The sequence below is a fragment of the Rattus rattus genome, chromosome 2 (genome assembly GCF_011064425.1).
Source record: "Rattus rattus isolate New Zealand chromosome 2, Rrattus_CSIRO_v1, whole genome shotgun sequence".
NCBI classification, from domain to species: Eukaryota; Metazoa; Chordata; class Mammalia; order Rodentia; family Muridae; genus Rattus; species Rattus rattus.
Window position 1 is genome coordinate 149056560 of NC_046155.1, and position 19927 is coordinate 149076486.

At 42.2% G+C, this 19927-nt stretch overlaps 1 protein-coding gene across 1 annotated transcript in view; it reads right to left on the bottom strand.

Moving 5' to 3' along the window:
- Nucleotides 1–19927, bottom strand: part of Ano5 (anoctamin 5) — a 53421-nt gene that overhangs the window by 19924 nt on the left and 13570 nt on the right. Inside the window, exons 6-9 of the mRNA XM_032895124.1 lie at nucleotides 11318–11452; nucleotides 10541–10646; nucleotides 10355–10415; nucleotides 1983–2134 (exon numbers count right to left, since the gene is read on the bottom strand). Coding sequence (XP_032751015.1) covers nucleotides 1983–2134; nucleotides 10355–10415; nucleotides 10541–10646; nucleotides 11318–11452 — 454 coding nt within the window. The remainder of the gene's footprint in view (nucleotides 1–1982; nucleotides 2135–10354; nucleotides 10416–10540; nucleotides 10647–11317; nucleotides 11453–19927) is intronic.

Here is a 19927-nt window from a genome sequence, read left to right on the forward strand (position 1 = left end):
ACATAGCCCATAGGAAGTGGCACCTTCCACTATAGAAGGCCATCAGACCTAAAGTGACATTCCATCGAAAGTAAGAGAGATGATTTAGGTATCCTGTCTCCTAAGCCCTGGGTCGCAGCAACCTCAAGGGCCTGACAGAGAAGAGAAAAGGCCCAAATCTAGCCACTGAGATAGAACGGGACTCAATTTATTTCCATCTGGAATGTTCCCTATTTGCTTTATAGAATATGAAGTCCCTGTTTTTATTGCCCCAAACAACAGGTCAGACTCTTCTACCTCAGTCATCACAGGTATTAATATATAAGATAATTGGATCAACTAATATTCTGAGCCATAATCAAACATAGCACTTTTATTTATGAAGTAAATAAATACAGTACAGGAAAGATGTCAGGAGACATGAAAACCATGAAATTCTATAAAAAACAAGATTCCACATTTATGAATATTTGGGTTGGACCAAGAGCTACATACCCACACACATGTACCATCAATGTAGACCAATATCTGAGAGTCCTGGTTGTCCTTAAACACTAAAATCTACCTCCAGAAATGAAAATTTTCTGCTTCTTTATTTCAATTCCATTAAGGCTAAATGAAATGGACCAGGGAGAATCTATACACAATTCTTACCCATATTGAAACACCAAGTTCAATCTTTTATTCTGTTGATTTTGGGTGAAACTAAGAGGCCTGCCTCTGTTGTCTTTTTATACTAGGAAATAGGAACAAACAAACACTTTGTGTTATTATTCTATCCAACGTCTTTTCCTAAAACCTGTTCTGATTTGAGAAAGAAATGTGGCTAATGTGCACATGCATTTGAGCCTTTAGTCTCAAATGGACACTGTATGGAACCTTAAGGAGGTGTAGCCTTGCTGGAGGGAGTACATCAGTTTGAGAGTCTTTTGAGTATCTATAGGCTAGTCTTATTTCCTTTCTCTCTCTCTCTCTCTCTCTCTCTCTCTCTCTCTCTCTCTCTCTCTCTCTCTCTCTCTGCTTCCTGTGTATGGGTGAATATGATCTCTAGACTTCCTGATTTAGCTGCTGTATGTTTCCTGACCTTACGGATTTTCCCTTTGTCACCTAAGCAAAAACTAAACTCTTTACAGGTTGCATTTGGCAATGGTGTTTTATCACAGCAGCAATGACAAATAGTAACTCACACAATGCCTAGATTAACTAGGCCTTATACATGCCGGACATTTTTATGATATTTCAATAAAATTTAAGAGATATTTGGCTAATTCCTAACATGTGAAAGAATTTTGGGGAGTTATACTGCAATGGTGCCCTCAAGAAGGGAGAGGAGTGTACAGAGGACATGGACTCTGAGGTGGTGTACACGATCCTTCTCATAGAAGTTAGTGGCTTCTAGCCTATGTAGCAAACATTCTGGCTTTTGAAGATAAAGGATTTTCTACCCTCATATAGGAACAGTGAAGTGTGAAGCCTCAGTCAAGAATACATAGCCAGTTTGATGGTTCAAGATTGGAAAACTAGAATTTTCTCAGCTCCAAAGAAGTCTCTTTTCCATAGCAATCAATGTAAAAATCCCATGCAAAGAAAATTTAATTAAATAAAATCTTCACTCTTAAATCCCTATCTTAATACAAGTACTGTTTAAGCTTAACACACTATCTCATTTCCATTCATATTAGCTTCTACTTTCTCGTCTAGCTGTAAAACCACCTATTCGGTGTTCTGATATATTGGATTGCTTTAAAAGTAATCTAGTGACAGGATGGTATGTAGATGGTACATGTGACAAAACACTGTCTATAAAATGAAGATGCAGTGTCGGGTGGCAGATCCACCATGTTTAACTATAGTTTTCTATTTGTCACTGTTTCCAATACTTTCACATATATGGAAAACATAGGAATGTTATGAATTCATGTGTATGCTGATGGAACACTATTCTAGGGAAGCCGACCTCAGAGGGTTAGTTAGGGTAAATTCCTGCTCTGTATCTACCGTACCTGTGTCACAGGATTCATCTTCTTGTGTTTACACATAGCTTCAAATTCAGGCCGCAACTGGAGTTGCTGCTGTTCTTCTTCAAAGTCCACCAGATCCCACTCATACTCAAGCCTGGCCTGACGCTGTTTCCAAAACTCCAGAAACAGTGTGACTTCAGGGAAGGAGAGCATCAGGTAAAGGCATCAATAGATGTGCAAACAAAAATAGCAAGACAGCAACCCTAGTGGCTGGAGGAGTGGCTTGAAGTTTAGAGGGCCTGCTGTTCTAGTAAGTTCCGTCCCCAACATCTACATCTGAGGGTTGGCAACATCCATTACCTACAGCTCCAGGGCCACTTCTTACTTTATTGGGCACACAATGCCATGCACACACGTGTGCCTATATGCACATATGCTCACAGATTAGAAAATAATAAAAATAAATCTTAAAACAGGGACTTTGACTTCTATTGTTAATCACTTGGTTTGCAAAGCAGTTCACGTGCTGTCAGTTGGAAAGAGCATTCATTTTTGATGCTGTGTTCATCAGTGACTACTGCTGGGTCACTAAGTGGTAACACAGAAATTATTCATTAAGAAAATCCAAGTTAATTCCTTAATAGTTAAAGCTATAAATTTCCAGATCATCTACCCCATCATTGTGTTATAGTATTTCATGTTGACATTAGCTAAGCACTAACAATTGGTATATATTTTAGAAACAGTATTTGGTGACTCTTAGGCTCACCGAATGGTTATAACCCTCTCATGTCAAAAGTGCCATTTATGAAAAAAAAAAAAAGAAAAGAAAAAGAAAGTCAGATAACATTGGTGGGGACAATAGAAGTCACATAATTGAAAAACAGTTAGGGAAAGTATATTACATGAAAATGGAAAATATCCATCCTAACACCCAAACAACAGTTGTGATTTCTATGGGTTTCTTGAGATTACATAAATCCACAGGGATCTCAAGATTTGAATGTCATTGGAAAGGAATTTCTGTAATTTATAGAGACCCTTTGCTTGAGCATTTTAGACTGAACTTAAATGAGATTTAAGTACAATAAAGAGAACTGCTGGACACCATGGTGGACGGTGCAGGCTTGTCCTCTCAGCTGATCAGGGACTGAAGCAGAAAACAAGTTCAAAGGCCTGCTCTGGTTAGACTGAATTCAAGACCAGCCTGGGAACATTCCTGACTCATTATAAAAAAGCAAAAAGAAAAAAAAAAAAGGTTCAGAGTTGAAGTGAAATTATAGAATCCTGCCCAGCATGCCTAAGGAGCTAGGCTCAATCCTTTGTGTGTGTGTGTGTGTGTGTGTGTGTGTCAGAGAGAGAGAGAGAGAGAGAGAGAGAGAGAGAGAGAGAGAGAGAGAGAAATGGAGACAGTGACAGAGAGAGAGACAGAAAGATAGAGACAAAGAGACAGGGGGACAGAGACAGAGAGACAGACATAGGCAGAGACAGAGAGAGGGAGGAGGAGGAGGGGAAGGGAAGAGAAATAGAAAGAAAGAGAAAACAAAAAAGAGAGAAAGAGAAAGAGACAGCATTGAACACAAAATTTATCCCAGAGCTGTTTCTAGAAGTCATGAAGATGCTTGTTCCAAGTGTCAGGTAGATCAGTGGCTGGAGTCAGGGTACCTGTTTTGGGATAAAGGCAGTGCATGGACACATGTCAACCTCTGCATGTAGAACACTGTCTGCCCTACAGTGGACACTGGAGAAGCTGACAAATCATAAGACTGAGTAAAATGACACCACTACATTTCTAGCATAAACCATGTGTGGCTATACATCTTAGGTGAGTTACAGAAACACATATCTTAAGAAAGTTAGAAAAAAATGCTTGTGACCTGGTTATGTAATAAAGGTTTTCCTGACCTGAAAAAAGATCAAATGTAAATGATGAGTTTAGAAATATCTGCAATATATGGCGGAAGAATTCCTTTGCTTGTTACACAAATGCTAGCAAAGAGTTACAGCACGAAAAATGCTCCCAGTGGCAAAGGAAGTCCAATGATTAGTGAATATAAAAACACCAAGATGAAGAGAGTACACATTAAAACCAGAATGAGATGATATCCTATTCATCAAACTTTATATGACCAAAGACCCTGCCAATCTTCTGGCATCTCTAGTGTTGAAAAATAAAACCAGAATGTGTATAAACGTTCAGTTTTATGCAAGTCATATGCATATATAGCAAAGTTTTTAAGTTGTATGCATATATTTTGTCTGTGAATTCATATGCTAAGAATTACTCTTAGAAGATTGCTGTATAAATATAAGAAGATATTTGTGGCGCCAATCCTTCCGAGCTGACTGAGATGCCCGCAGGTACCTGTGTATCCAGACAATAAACCTTCTTGCTGATTGCATCCGGTGGTCTCGGCCTGGTCATTGGGCTTGGGGATCTCCTTCACGAAGGAAGATTCTCTCTGAGGGTCTTTCATTTGGGGGCTCATCCAGAATTTGGAGATCCTCCGCCCAGAGATCACCGACCACCCACCGGGAGGTAAGCCGGCCGGCGTTTGTCTTGTCTGTCTTGTCTTGTCCTGTGAACGATCGATCAATAGGCTCAGATCTGGGGACTATCTGGGCGGGCCAGAGAAGGAGGTGACGAGCTTGGACTTCTCCCCCACAGCCCTGGAAGACGTTCCAAGGGTGGTTGGAGGAGAGGGAGATCCGGATCCGTGGCGCCTCCGTCCGTTTTCGGAGGGATCCGGACCCTCGATGACTCCGTCTGAATTTTATTGGAGTAGAGGATCCAAGACCCTCAGTGACTCCGTCTGAATTTTTGGTTTCAGTTTGGTACCGAAGCTGCACGGTGCGTCTGTCTGTTACTTGTTTGACTGTTGGAATTGTTTGTCTTCTTTGTGACTTGACTGTGGTTTTCTGGACGTGTTGATGTCTGTTGTTTGTGTTCTGTTTCTGTGTTTGGTATCCCAGAAGCAGCTAAGGTTAAGCTGCAGTTTGGGCCAGGTACTGAAGGTACCAGGCATCTGTGGAAATTGGTTATAGGATGCTTTGTCTTGGTCTTGTTTCTCTGGTTTGTTTTCTGTGATATTGTTGAGTGTCTTTTTGGCTTTTGTTTCGTGTTTGAATTTGGACTGATGACTGTGTTTGAATTTGGACTGACGACTGTGTTTAAAATCTTGGACTGACGACTGTGTTTGAAATCATGAAACTGTTTGCTTTGTTCATCAAAGAGTTTTACTTGGTCATCTTGGTGCTTAAGTTAAAAGTTGAAAATAATTTGCTTGAGAGAAATTGTTTTCTGCCAGGGAGTTTTGTCTCTCTCTCTTGAGCCTCCTCCCCAAGGAGAGATGCCCCAGGTTGGGGGGGCAGAAAAGCCCCTAAAATAGTTTCAAAAAAGAATCTACAACAAACTGTGAAAAACTTTGTTTTGCCAGTCAAAATTTAGAATTCAGGCTTTGGCTGTGGCCAAGGTCAGGATTAATGTCTTCTTTTCCATGGGCCTTTAATCCAGTGAGACAGTTTGGTAAAGGGCTGCTACTGAGGTCCTGAAAGTCCCAGGTGAACCCATTACAATTCTTTTGTCAGCCACTTGGTATCTAGTACCCAGGTTCTAACCATCTCTCCATCCTTTTGTTATTAGTTGTTACTAGAAGCCTAGTGTCATTTGGAGGCTGCTTCTCTTGAGAGGCAAAGCCACCAAGCCGACACTGAAGAGAGATACTCCTTGAGGGAAAATCTAAGTCTAGAGAGATAGTCGATAACAGATTGGCTGCCTCTCTGCTCGCCTTTCTGTTTCACAGACAAAGCTTGTGCTTATTTGTACAATGGCTTTTTTGTCCAAAAAAGGCCTCCTGGTTTAGCTGTGTGACTAAATGCTATTTGCCCTCTTCAGTGGACCTCTATTCTCAAGATTCTCTTGTTTTCCCACCATCCCATTTGAGATGCTTGTTAGTAACTGTTACAGATCTTCTTTACCACCGAGGAAAGACAGAATCCTGCTAGAGGTCAGAAAGAATGTTCCAGACATGGGTGGAAGGCCCTCACTCCTGACTGTTGACTTCAATATGCCTGAAGGTAGGGAGTGCTCCAGGTCTGCCACCAGGCTCCAAGGGTGGGTCTCTGAGGGGCTGGAAAACGCCCCACCAATCTGGCTAAGATAAAGAAAAGATATGAAGAGAAAGTTACAGAAATTTGAAGGGTTAAGCTAAGTTGCTGAGAGTTAGTATAAGTTACAGAGAAAGTATGGTTGAACAAAGAGACAAAAAAAAAGAAGAGGAAGTTAGAGAGATAAAGAGAGATAAAAGACAAGAGAGGAACATATACTGGCCACAGTAGTTAGGGAACCTAGGAAGACAGTACCTGGCAACAGAAGAGAATTCCTGGCTAAAGGTCAATGTGCCTAATGCAAAGAAAAAGGACCCTGGGTCAAGGACTGCCCCAGGAAGAACAAGAGGGGCCTCTCCAGTGGCTCTGAAGGCAAGCCTCTTGGTCCTAGAGTGCTGGCTATGCACAAGGATAGAAGGAAAGCCTGCCCAGTTGTTGTGTGAATGCGGGGGGCCTAACACTCTGTGCTCCTATGTCCAAATGGACTAGTGTCCAGCGAAAGACCTTGGGTACAGGGGGCCACTGGCAACAAACAATACTTATGGACTGCCCGAAGAACAGTGGACCTTGGCGTGGGCCGGGTAACTCACTAGTTCATGGTCATCCCTGACTGCCCCTATCCCTTGCTCATGAGAAATTTGCTCTCCAAAATGGCTTGCGTGGGCTGAAATGGCTGGGTGAGGCCATGTGTATGCATATCTGCAGACTGTGTATGTGGAGCTTAAGACCTGTCTCAGTGCATCAGTACCTGATGCTGAGAGATGTGTGGCTTAGTGCTGTTCTGCCTGGAACGCATCGCTCCTAACAATTATCACCCAATCCACTTGAACTGTGGTAGAGTGGCTGATGTTTTGCCTTTAAATAAAATGTCCCAGAGGATGGGACCACTGGTCAGCTGACATGGACTAGATTCTCCACCGGTTGGGGGCAATCTGGTCACTTTGCTGCCCAATCCTGAGCTGGAGCCACTGCAGCATGAGTGTCAAGCACTGGCAGAAGCCCATGGGTGGAGGAAAGACCTCTGCGACTGGCTGATTGACCCCTGCTGAAAGCCAAGGCTACCTTGTCCACAGACGGGAAGAGTTCTCTTCAAGAAGGTCAGAGATAAATGGGTGCTGCCATGATGGACAACACAAATGTCATCTGGGATGGACAAACCTTAACCCCCACAGAACGTCAGTGCCACATATGCCTTTGCCATCTCTTGGATGCCCTGGTGAAGCCAACAACTGTGAGTACTATTCATTGCTCAAGATATCAGGAGGGAAAAGATTCAGTGGCATGGGGCAATAACAAAACAGATAAAGTGGCTCGGGAAATGGCTATGCAGGAGCCTATCCTTGTTACAGGCCTGCAAGAGACAGCCACTGGGAACTGGGATCGGACTAAAGGGATGGCCTCACTTAGAATGTACAACAGAAGAAAAGGCCCAAATGGCTTAAATGAAAAAAAGACAATGGCACACTTGAGGGAAAACTATATTCCTCAGAGAACAAACAAGACTCACTTTGCCAAATACAGAAATGGACTCACTTAGATAAGAGGCTTGTCCAAGTAGTTAAGGTGTATGTAATAGACTTTAAGATTCTAGCCACAGAGGCAGTAAAAAATATAAGGTATGTCAGTAAGTGAATGCTTAACAAGCAAACAGGGCAAAGAGACCTAGAGAGTTTAGTGAAAAGCCGAAGTGAACTTCACTGAGATAAAACCAGGAAAATATGATCACAAGTATCTCCTAGTGCTTGTAGATACCTTTCCAGGAATAGATAGAAGCTTTCCTCACCAAGCAAGAGACAGCCTCGGTAGTCATCAAGAAGATATTAGAAGAAATCTTCCCCAGGTCTGGAGTGCCCAAGGTAATCTGGTCAGACAATGGCCCTACTTTCGTTGCCAAGGTAAGCCAGGGTGTGGCCAAGTATTTAGAGGTCGATTGGAAATTACGTTGTATTTACAGACCTCAAAGTTCAGGACAGATAGAGTAAATAAATAAAGCTCTAAAAGAGACCCTGACCAAATTGACCATGGAGACTGGCGCAGACTGGGCAGCACTCCTTCCCTCTTGCTCTCTTCAGAGCAAGAAATACCCCTTCCAGATTCAGCTTTACCCGCTTTGAGATCTTATATGGGTCCTCAGCTCCTCTGACTGTATTAGATGATGTTACTGAACCAACATGTCATAGTAATAATGATTTGTATGCCAGGCTAAAAGACCTACAGGTGATACAGAAAGAAATCTGCTCACAGCTGGCAGCAGCCTATGTCCCAGGGACCCCTGAGACATCTCATCAGTTCTAGGTCGGAGACTGCAGCTACACTGAGCCCAGACACTCGAGCCTCACTGGAAAGGACTGTACCTGGTGCTGCTGACCACCCTGACAGCCATCAAGTCTCAGCCCTCACCAGCAGCGTACTAGCTGTTGGGGCTGAGAGCTGGGACCTAGAGGGACATTCAGATCTTTAAAAAGCTCCCTAGACTTGCACATCAGATAAGTGACTGGGAGATTGCTATAATGCTCACTTGAGGAGTGTGCTTTAGAAACAAGAATTTCATGTTTGCCCTGGGTTCCAATGGGATAGGTGAGGGGATAGGCTTGATTTCTATTGAAAATGATGTAACATTACATATGTTAGTACTCCTAACACTTCTTGGGACTGTGCCTCAGGGATCACAATCTGTATAAGTTTAGAAGTTCTAAAAGCTAGTCATGACTTTCGTGTGTAGGTTTAGATAGTGTCCAGATTGGAATCCTGATGCTAAAAACTTAGTAAGACACAAAAGAGAGTTGAGAATTATTTAAGGCTATCTAGGTGCTGCAAGGGCAGCAGAAGGACATCTGCTATTGCCCTGCAATGCAAGGCTTATAGAGAATTCAGAACTGCCATTGACTCAGATATAAAAAGAGTGAAAAAGACTTTTTAGCTGACCTCCAAGAATACCTAACCTCCCTCTCAGAGGTAGTCCTTCAAAATAGGAGAAGATTAGACCTGATATTCCTTAAAGAAGGAGTCTGTGTGCTACACTGAAAGAAGAATGTTGTTTCTATGCAGATCAGACAAGAATAGTAAGAGATAATATAGATAAGCTCCAAGAACGCTTAGCCCAGAGACAAAAGTTGTTTTATTCCCAACATGGGTGGTTCGAGGGGTGGTTTAACCGATCCCCTTGGTTCGCTACCCTGCTGTCCACCTTGATGGGACCCCTAATCATTCTTCTCCTAATCCTCCTTTTTGGCCCCTGCATCTTAAATAGGTTGGTACAGTTTATGAAAGATAGGCTCTCTGTTATTCAGACTCTTGTATTAACCCAGCAGTACAAAAGGTTGAAACAACAGGAAACAGAGATTCCTTAATCAAGTTGAGTAAAAGATTTTACTCAATGTTAAAAGAAAATGGGGGAATGAAAGACCCCTCTTAAAAGGAAAATTATACAAGCTTAAGGTCCACAACTATAAAAGTAAAAAATAAGTCTTAAGATTCACAGACTCAGAGCTAAAACAGGCCCGGGCGAGGCCAGGCACGCCCAGGCCCTGTGGGGCCTGCCCCGCCGTTAAGACTAACAGACCATAAAGATAAGGAAAAAGGAATGCAGGAACCAGCCGAGGTATCAGTGCTGACTCATAGGCCATCTGGCAGGAAGGGATAAGCCCCTAGCCCCTGACATTCCGGACGCCCCAGCCTGCACGTACTCTTTTGCTGTGTAACCATGCATCCGCGCCTCATTTGAATCCACCAATCAAGTCTCTGTAACCATGCATCTGCTTCTGTATGCCTGCTTCTGCTCCCCAGAACCCTATAAAAACCCGTCCCCGGTCTTGCTGGGCGCGCCAGTCCTTCCGAGCTGACTGAGATGCCCGCAGGCACCTGTGTATCCAGACAATAAACCCTCTTGCTGATTGCAAAAAAAAAAAAAAAAAAAAAAAAAAAAAAGATATTTGTTTCAGGAGCTGTGGACATAGCTCAATGTATAGAGTGCTGGCCTAGTGTGCACTAGTCCCTGGGTTCTATCCCTAAAGCCACATAATCTTGGTGTGATGGCAGACAGCAGTAATCCTATAATTTAGGTGGCAGACGCAGGAGGATCAGAAGTTCGAGGTCACTTTTAGCCACACAGAGAATTCAAGGCCAGTCTGCACTTTATGAGATCTTGTCGTGAAAAGAGCAAAAATTTATTCTAGAGCTGTTTCTAGTCCTAAAAAGAAAAAAAAAACACCAATTTCCCAATTTATACAACAGATTAGACACAATGGGATAAGTTCATGAAAGGTCACGTAATACAATGGAAACTCTTTTGGAGACCTTGTACTCACCCCAGATCCCCATGAAGATTGCAAAGAACACAGTCGACTCATTATCAAACAGATGGGAGAACTGTAAAAGCAACACCACCATAAAAACACACTTAATAACACCACCATAAAAACACACTTAATATAAAACACATCCCCACAGGGAGGAGGTTCCACTCTTCATCCCCTCCCACATTGCATACTTACCTTTGAATGCAAACACGTGGTGTTAAGTCTCCAGTAGTCACACACTTCATCACAGAGTGGGCACATGATCATCTTACCGCCAATGTTAGGGTCACAGATTTCAGTGCTACCCAGAGAAGTCAGATAGAAAGCGATGTAGTTTAAAGTGAAAAAAATCTAACCAACTCTACCCAGCCTGCTTAATAAACTTAGATTCACAACAAACACGGGAATGAAGAAAATGTTTCTGTAGTGACTTAAGACGTTTTCTAGGAAATGGAGTTCTAGCCTTTTGTAGAAGACCTGAGCAAGATCAAGCCAGATAACATCCCAGGCTGGATCGGGGATGAGGGACCATGAGGTCCTGCCCTTAGTTGAAGAGTTATTAACAACCAGTACTGGGGAATGGAGAGTCAGTTTTCTTTGGGGATGTGGTCCCTGAGAGGCCACATGCTTCAGTACATGGTCCTACATGCATGCACATGAGGTCAGCACCAACTGAATTCATGGGTTTCAAAATGAACACAGGAAGTAGGGAAGAAATATGGCAAAATAGCCAGAAGGAACTAAAGAGATAGGGGTGGATTTTGTCAAACCATGTACGAATTTTTCAAGCAATAAAAGAACAAATGATGTTAAAACCAAAACAATAAAAGGGCAGTTTCCATAAAGTCCCTGGCAAGGAGAGTGCTACCTGCTGCCACAGGATACATTTTGAGGTAAAATGGGGAGAAAATAAGGAGGGTGCAGAAGCTGACACAAAGGCAGTCTCTGTGAGAGCGAGTCTCTTGTGCTCACCTAGTTTGGTTACTTTCCATTGATAACAAGCCGTAGATGAAGCAGGCTAAGCCAACCAGAGCCGCAAACAACAGCATTTCTGTGTAATACCCGAGAAATACAAAATAGATACCGATTTTTTCTCCATAATAATTCCTGTGGTAGAGAGTCAAAATCAGAAGTTGGGAGAAAACCGGGAGCCACACGGCATTGGATCCACTCTGGCAGGCAAAGGTCACAGCAATAGTGCTTAAAACAATATCAACCAACCAGAACCCCAGAGCTCCCAGGGACTAAACCACCAACCAAAGACAACACATGGTGGGGGGATCCATGGCTCCAGATACATATGTTGCAGAGGATGGCCTTGTGGGCCATCCATGGGGAAAGGCCCTTGGTCCGGAAAAGGCTTGACCAAGAATGTCAGGGCTGGGAGGCAGAAGTAGATGGGTGGGTGGGAGAAGCATCCTCATAGAAGCAGAGGGAGGGATGATGGGATAGGGGTTTCTGGAGGGGGAAACTGGAAAAGGGGATGGCATTTGAAATGTAAATAAATAAAATATCCAATTTAAAAAATAAATTAAAGAAGAAAAAAGAAATAGCCCATGTAAGAAGAAAGCCACTAAAATAGAATTTAAATGCTAAATAATAACACATTGAGAACTTTTGAATTTTAAGCTTTCAAGTGTTTTAAGTTATTGGATAATAGATAAATGTCAAGGTATCATATGAAGAAATGTAACTGATAGCCATTGGCACATTAAAGTGGCAAACATAATCTGAGCGATTGAAGTGAACGTTTGTCTTGACTCTTTTCCACAGTTGAAGTGGATGGTGCAGTGGCCCTCAGGTGGAAAAGTCTGCAGTGTGGCTCACCAGACCTGTTTGTTCTCATTGGCAGAATTAACCCTCAGGGAGCTGAGAGGCACTCTTCCTGCCTCAGATAACTCAGCACCAGTTCTGTGTCCTTCCAAAGGCTTCTGACATGGGCAGACTTGATCTCATTGAGGGTCTGAGAGTTTGCAACTTAATACTTGGAGAAGTATAGAACTATAGAGACCTGCAGTTTTCAAGTTTGCCCTGGGAGTGGGCAGCGGTGAATCAGCAAACCAACAGGGCACAATGCTCACCTCGCACGGAGAGCATTTTAAACGGATTTTAAACAGCCTTCTCGTGCCCCATTTTAGTTCTTCAGCTTTTGAAACCTTTGTGATTCAATAGGTGTCTTTCTGTGTGTCTTGTTTTCTCTCCAGTGTGGGTAGACGTTTATGAAGCTTTGATTTACATTTTCCTACACTGTCATCACAGTCCCCAAGCTATCTGCTGCTGACAGCTTCCCCACAGTACTTGTGGATGAACCCGCATCTCTCTGCGGTTTTACTAAGAAACAAAAAACATTCCATAATACTAAAAAAAAAATTCCTTATCAGAAAGACGCTAATCCTCTTCCTCCTTTTCCCCTGTATTTCTATTTTTTGAGATAGTCTCACTCTGTAACCTAGACTAACATTGGACTCTCAGCAAACCTCCTGCTTCAGCCTCACCTGCATTATATCTAAGTACTAAATATTTTCGTTTTTAATATGTTGTGCTTAGCCATTCGAAAGTTTACAGTATCCATTTTAGGAGGCATAGCAAGTGCCCTGCTGCCACCTGTACACGTGTCCTCAGGAATTTATGAGGAAAATGGACATCTTGAAAACTTAGTGTTTTGTTTCTTTGGTTTATTTTCCTTCTTTGGAGTTCCATTTTTCTTTTTCTCCATTTTATTTTATTGGAAATTGATGGTTTTCTCTCATAGAACATTCTGATTATGGTTCCCCTCTTCCAATTCCCAGATTGTGTCAACATCCCTATGCACTCAAATACACCAACTCTCTCTCTGGAATACAAACAGGCATCTAAATAATAATAATAATAATAATAATAATAATAATAGTAGTAATAGTAATAGTAATAACAATAACAATAACATGAGAAAAATAAAAATAGACAAATCAGAATGGGACAAAGTAAAGAGGAAAAAAGAGAGCAAAGAAAAAGCACAAGAAACACATGCAAATGTGTTTCACACATTCACACATTCACACAGAAAACTCACCAAAACAAAATAAAAAAACTATAATATATAAGCAAAATATCTGTAAGCTTAAAATATGAATAAATAAGTAATGAAAATACTGACAAATTATTGTGAGGCTAAAAATCTCCTATGTACCGTAGAGCTTGTCTTGTGTTGTCCATCTTTTATAGGATATGGGGCCTGCCTTAAGTGTGCTTTGTGTACTGTCTTAGGGTTTTACTGCTGTGAACAAATACCATGGCCAAGGCAACTCTTATAAGGACAACACGTAACAGGGGCTGCCTTAAGGGTTCAGAGGTTCCGTCTATTATCATCAAGGTGGGAGCAAGGCAGCATCCAGACTCAGAGGGTACAGGAGGAGCCGAAAATTCTACATCTTCATCTGAAGGCTGCTAGCAGAATACTGGCTTCCAGGCAGCTAAATGAGGGTCTTAAAGCCCATGACTATACAGTGACACACCTACTCCAACAGGGCCACACCTTCAAATAGTTCCATTCCATGGGCCAAGCATATAGAAACTATCACATGTACCAAGTGAGACTCTGTTGGAGAAAACTAATTATTCCTTTGTGAGTGATCGTCAATTGAATATGGCTTCTGGGTTAGGGATGAGAGCTTGTATCTACTTTCCCTCTCAAAACTTGGATTCCATCTGGCACAGACTTATCTAAGTCCTGTGCATGCTGCCATAGTCTTCATGAGTTTAAATATGCATCTGTCCTACTGTGGTTAGAAACTCTTGTTTCCTTGGTGTCCTCCATTGCTTCTGATTCCTAAAATATTTTTGTTTCCTCTTCTGCAGTGTTCTCTGTGCCTTGAGGGGAGAGATTTGATGGAGACATCCCATTTAGGACTGAATGTGTAAAGATATTTCGAACTGTCCAGTTGTGAGTCAGTATTTGTTCTCATCTACTGTGGGAGGATGGTGGCTAAGCAAGAGACTGATCTGTGAATATAGCAGGATGTTGTTAAAAGTCATTTTTTTCCCATCTTTATTAACTTGGGTGTTTCTTCTTTACATTTCAATTGTTATTCCCTTTCCCAGTTTCTGGGCCAACATCCCCCTCCCCCCTCCCCCTCCCCTTCTATATGGGTGTTCCCCTCCCCATCCTCTCCCCATTACCACCCACCACCCAACAATCACTTTCACTGGGGGTTCAGTCTTGGCAAGACCAACAGCTTCCCCTTCAACTGGTGCTCTTACTAAGCTATCCATTGCTACTTATGCAGTTGGAGCCCAGAGTCAGTTCATGTATAGTCTTTGGGTAGTGGCTTAGTCCTTGGAAGCTCTGGTTGGTTGGCATTGTTGTTCAAATGGGGTCTCAAGCCCCTTCAAGCTCTTTCAGTCCTTTCTCTGATTCCTTCAATGGGCCTTCTGTTCTCAGTTCAGTGGTTTGCTGCTGGCATTCGCCTCTGTATTTGCTGTATTCTGGCTGTGTCTCTCAGGAGCGATCTACATCCGGCTCCTGCCGGTCTGCACTTCTTTACTTCATCCATCTTGTCTAATTGGATGGCTGTAGATGTATGGGCCATATGTGGGGCAGGCTCTGAATGGGTGTTCCTTCTGTGTCTGTTTTAATCTTTGCCTCTCTATTCCCTGCCAAGGGTATTCTTGTTCCCCTTTTAAAGAAGGAATGAAGCATTTGCGTTTTGGTAATCCTTCTTGAGTTTCACCTGTTCTATGCATCTAGGGTAATTTAAGCATTTGGGCTAATAGCCACTTATCAATGAGTGCATACCATGTGTGTTTTTCTGTGATTGGGTTACCTCACTCAGGATATTTTCCAGTTCCATCCATTTGCCTATGAATTTCATAAAGTCATTGTTTTTGATAGCTGAGTAATATTCCATTGTGTAGATGTACCACATTTTCTGTATCCATTCTTCTGTTGAAGGGCATCTGGGTTCTTTCCAGCTTCTGGCTATTATAAATAAGCCTGCTATGAACATAGTGGAGCATGTGTCTTTGTTATATGTTGGAGCATCTTTTGGGTATATGTCCAAGAGAGGTATAGCTGGGTCCTCAGGTAGTTCAATGTCCAATTTTCTGAGGAACCTCCAGACTGATTTCCAGAATGGTTGTACCAGTCTGCAATCCCACCAACAATGGAGGAGTGTTCCTCTTTCTCCACATCCTCGCCAGCATTTGCTGTCACCTGAGTTTTTGTTCTTAGCCATTCTGACCGGTGTGAGGTGGAATCTCAGGGTTGTTTTGATTTGCATATCCCTTATGACTAAAGATGTTGAACATTTCTTTAGGTGTTTCTCAGCCATTCAGCATTCCTCAGCTGTGAATTCTTTGTTTAGCTCTGAACCCCATTTTTTAATAGGGTTATTTGTTTCCCTGCGGTCTAACTTCTTGAGTTCTTTGTATATTTTGGATATAAGGCCTCTATCAGTTGTAGGATTGGTAAAGATCTTTTCCCAATCTGTTGGTTGCCGTTTTGTCCTAACCACAGTGTCATTTGCCTTACAGAAGCTTTGCAGTTTTATGAGATCCCATTTGCCGATTCTTTTTTTTTTATTATTATTACCTTGAGTATTTCTTATATACATTTCGAGTGTTATTCCCTTTCCCGGTTTCCAGGCAAACATCCCCCTCCACCCTCCCCTTCTTTATGGGTGTTCCCCAACCCATCCTCCCCCCCTTGCCACCCTCCTCCCAACAATCTAGTTCACTGGGGGTTCAGTCTTAGCAGGACCCAGGGCTTCCCCTTCCACTGGTGCTCTTACTAGGATATTCATTGCTACCCATGAGGTCAGAGTACAGGGTCAGTCCATGTATAGTCTTTAGGTAGTGGCTTAGTCCCTGGAAGCTCTGGTTGCTTGGCATTGTTGTACATATGGGGTCTCGAGCCCCTTCAAGCTCTTTCAGTCCTTTCTCTGATTCCTTCAATGGGCCTCCTATTCTCAGTTCAGTGGTTTGCTGCTGGCATATGCCTCTGTGTTTGCTGTATTCTGGCTGTGTCTCTCGGGAGAGATCTACATCCGGCTCCTATTGGCCTTCACTTCTTTGCTTCATCCATCTTGTCTAATTGGATGGCTGTATATGCATGGGCCACATGTGGGGCAGGCTCTGAATGGGTGTTCCTTCTGTCTCTGTTTTAATCTTTGCCTCTCTATTCCCTGCCAAGGTATTATTGTTCCCCTTTAAAGAAGGGGAGTGAAACATTCACATTTTGATCATCCGTCTTGAGTTTCATTTGTTCTAGGCATCTAGAGTAAATCAAGCATTTGGGCTAATAGCCACTTATCAATGAGTGCATACCGTGTGTGTTTTTCTGTGATTGGGTTACCTCACTCAGGATGATATTTTCCAGTTCCAACCATTTGCCTATGAATTTCATAAAGTCATTGTTTTTGATAGCTATGTAATATTCCATTGTGTAGATGTACCACAATTTCTGTATCCATTCCTCTGTTGAAGGGCATCTGGGTTCTTTCCAGCTTCTGGCTACTATAAATAAGGCTGCGATGAACATAGTGGAGCACGTGTCTTTTTTATATGTTGGAGCATCTTTTGGGTATATGTCCAAGAGAGGTATAGCTGGATCCTCAGGCAGTTCAATGTCCAATTTTCTGAGGAACCTCCAGACTGATTTCCAGAATGGTTGTACCAGTCTGCAACCCCACCAACAATGGAGGAGTGTTCCTCTTTCTCCGCATCCTCGCCAGCATCTGCTGTCACCTGAGTTTTTGATCTTTGCCATTCTCACTGGTGTGAGGTGAAATCTCAGGGTTGTTTTGATTTGCATTTCCCTTATGACTAAAGATGTTGAACATTTCTTTAGGTGTTTCTCAGCCATTTGGCATTCCTCAGCTGTGAATTCTTTGTTTAGCTCTAAACCCCATTTTTTAATAAGGTTATTTGTCTCCCCTCATGTCTAACTTCTTGAGTTCTTTGTATATTTTGGATATAAGGCCTCTATCTGTTTGTAGGATTGGTAAAGATCTTTTCCCAATCTGTTGGTTGCCGTTTGTCCTAACCACAGTGTCCTTTTGCCTTACAGAAGCTTTGCAGTTTTTTATGAGATCCCATTTGTCCATTCTTGATCTTAGAGCATAAGCCATTGGTGTTTTGTTCAGGAAATTTTCTCCAGTGCCCATGTGTTCAAGATGCTTCCCCACTTTTTCTTCTATTAGTTTGAGCGTTATACATAGTTTTTAAATGGCTACTTTTATCTCCCTTTCAAATTTCAAGAATGATACTCCTTACTATTAAGAAGCTAAGAGGCCTGAAGGAGTATAATTATTATTAAAATAGTCTCAATGTGGGAAATTGCTGAGCCATTTCCTAAATGAGATCAAATGGAAATTATATTTATGGAATATGGAAGCATATTCTCTCATGTAGGTCCTTATTGCTGAGAAGAGACACTATGAAAAAGACAATGCTTCTAAAGGCTAAAATTTAATTGAGGTTAGCTTATAGTTTCAGAGGTTTCTTCAATTATTGTCACGGTGGGACACATGGCAGCATGCAGGCAGACCCGGTGCTTGAGGAACTGAGAGTTCTACATCTTGATCTGAAGGCAGTCAAGAGAAGACCATTGTCCAAAGGCAGTCAGAGGGAGACTGTATTTCAAAGGTATCCAGGAAGAGGCTCTCTTTCATAGTGGGCAGAGCCTGAGCATAGGAGACTTCAAAGACCACCCATACCATGACACATTTCTTCCAACAAGGTCACACCTTCTCCATTAAGTACCTGCTTTCTAATTATGCCAGTCCCTTTGACCAAGCGTTCAAACATATGAGTCTATGGTGCTCAATCCTATTCAAACTACCACATTCCACTCCCTGGCCCCCATAGGCTTGTAGTTATAATAAATGCAAAATGAATGTATTCCAATTTCAAAAGGCTCCAAAGCCTATTCACAGTCTCAAAAATCTTTAAAATTTTAGAGTTTAAAGTCTCTTCACAGATTCATGTAATCTCTTAACTGTAATCCCCTATAAAATCAAAATTAAAAAGGCAGATTATATACATCCTAAATCACAGGACATACATTACAATTACAAAACGGCATAGTGAGGAAATACTAGACCAAGATAAAACCAAAAACCAGCTGGGCAAACTCCAAACTCTGCATCTCCATGTCCGATGTCCAACTCCTTTCCTCTTTGTTGACAGCAACAAACTTGCTTCTCTTGGGCTGGTTCCACTCCCTGTTAGCAGTTGTCCTTGTAAGGTAACCACTACTCTGATATGTCTAACATCTTGGGGTCTCCAAGGAACTTCAACTTCATAGCTTCTTGTTCCAATATCTAGGATCTACACACAATCTTCTGGGTTCTTCCAAAAGATTTGGATAACTTCTCAAGTTCTGTCCTCTGTAGCCCTCTAGGCTCTGATTGACTCCACTCTACTGCTGCTGCTGTTCTTGGTGGTCATTCCATGGTACCAGCATCTCGAATACACTGGAGTCTCTTGCTGCAATTAGAATATTTCGACAATATCCTCCCAATAGATTCTCTTCATGGTGCCAAGCCTCAACTTCATTGCATGACTTGTTTAGTCTTAGCAGCCTTCAACTACCACTGAGGTTGCACCTTCCCTAATGGCCTTCCCTGGCCTCTCACAATGTCAAGCCTCAGCTGGTCTCTATGACCCCTTCATGCCTTCAATACTTGTACCACCTGAGTGACTCTGACAACTTACCAAGTCCAGCGGTAGCACAAAGTACAACCTCAGCTATCTCTGGAACACAGCTTCTTTATGCTCCCAGAAAACACTTCCCAGATTTCACCTCAGTGATGCTGGGCCTTCTTAGTCACCATTGTTTCCTTAGCTCCAGCTAACCACCATAAATTGTCCCAGTAAGCCCTTTTATTCTTGACTCTAAAGCTAGAGCAGTTTGGCTAAAGCTGCCAAGTTCTCCTGTTTGTGGTGGCTAGAACATGGCCTCCCTCTTCTATTACATCTTATTCAGAGATCATTGTGTCTCTTTCTCCCAAGTTCTTGGATTAAACATGTACTATCACACCTGGACCTAAGATTTTCTTTACCTGAAACTTGCTCTGTATCAGGCTAGGTGGGATCTGGTTCAAGGTCATCTCTCCCTTAATCTGTTTTATCTCCTTAAACACAGGATTTAACTCCATTCTTCTTCCTGGTCCTTCTTTAATCTTCAAACATACACTTTGTATTTTTTCTTTCTCATTTTGCTTCAAAATACCTGATCAAAATACTCTTTATAAGAGTGAACCACAAGACAGAATCTATGTTAGGCTGTTTTGATATTTCCTTCCTCGATGTGATTAATCTAAATACCTTCAATTTAACCTAAGGACAGACTCTTCAGACAAGGGTAAAAAGCAGCAAAGTTCTTCACCAAAATATCACAAGAACATTCTCTAGGCAATAAAATAAGACTCTTCTTCTCTAAAACCTCTAGAGCCAGGCCCCCAGAGTTCAAATCTACCTCAGCATTAATGTTTTTCAGATTTCTACAAGGATGGCTTATTAAGCCCTGCTTAAAGCATTCTACTTCTTTCCAAATCAAAAGTCCCCAAATCCACATTCCTCCACACAAAAACATGGTCAGGC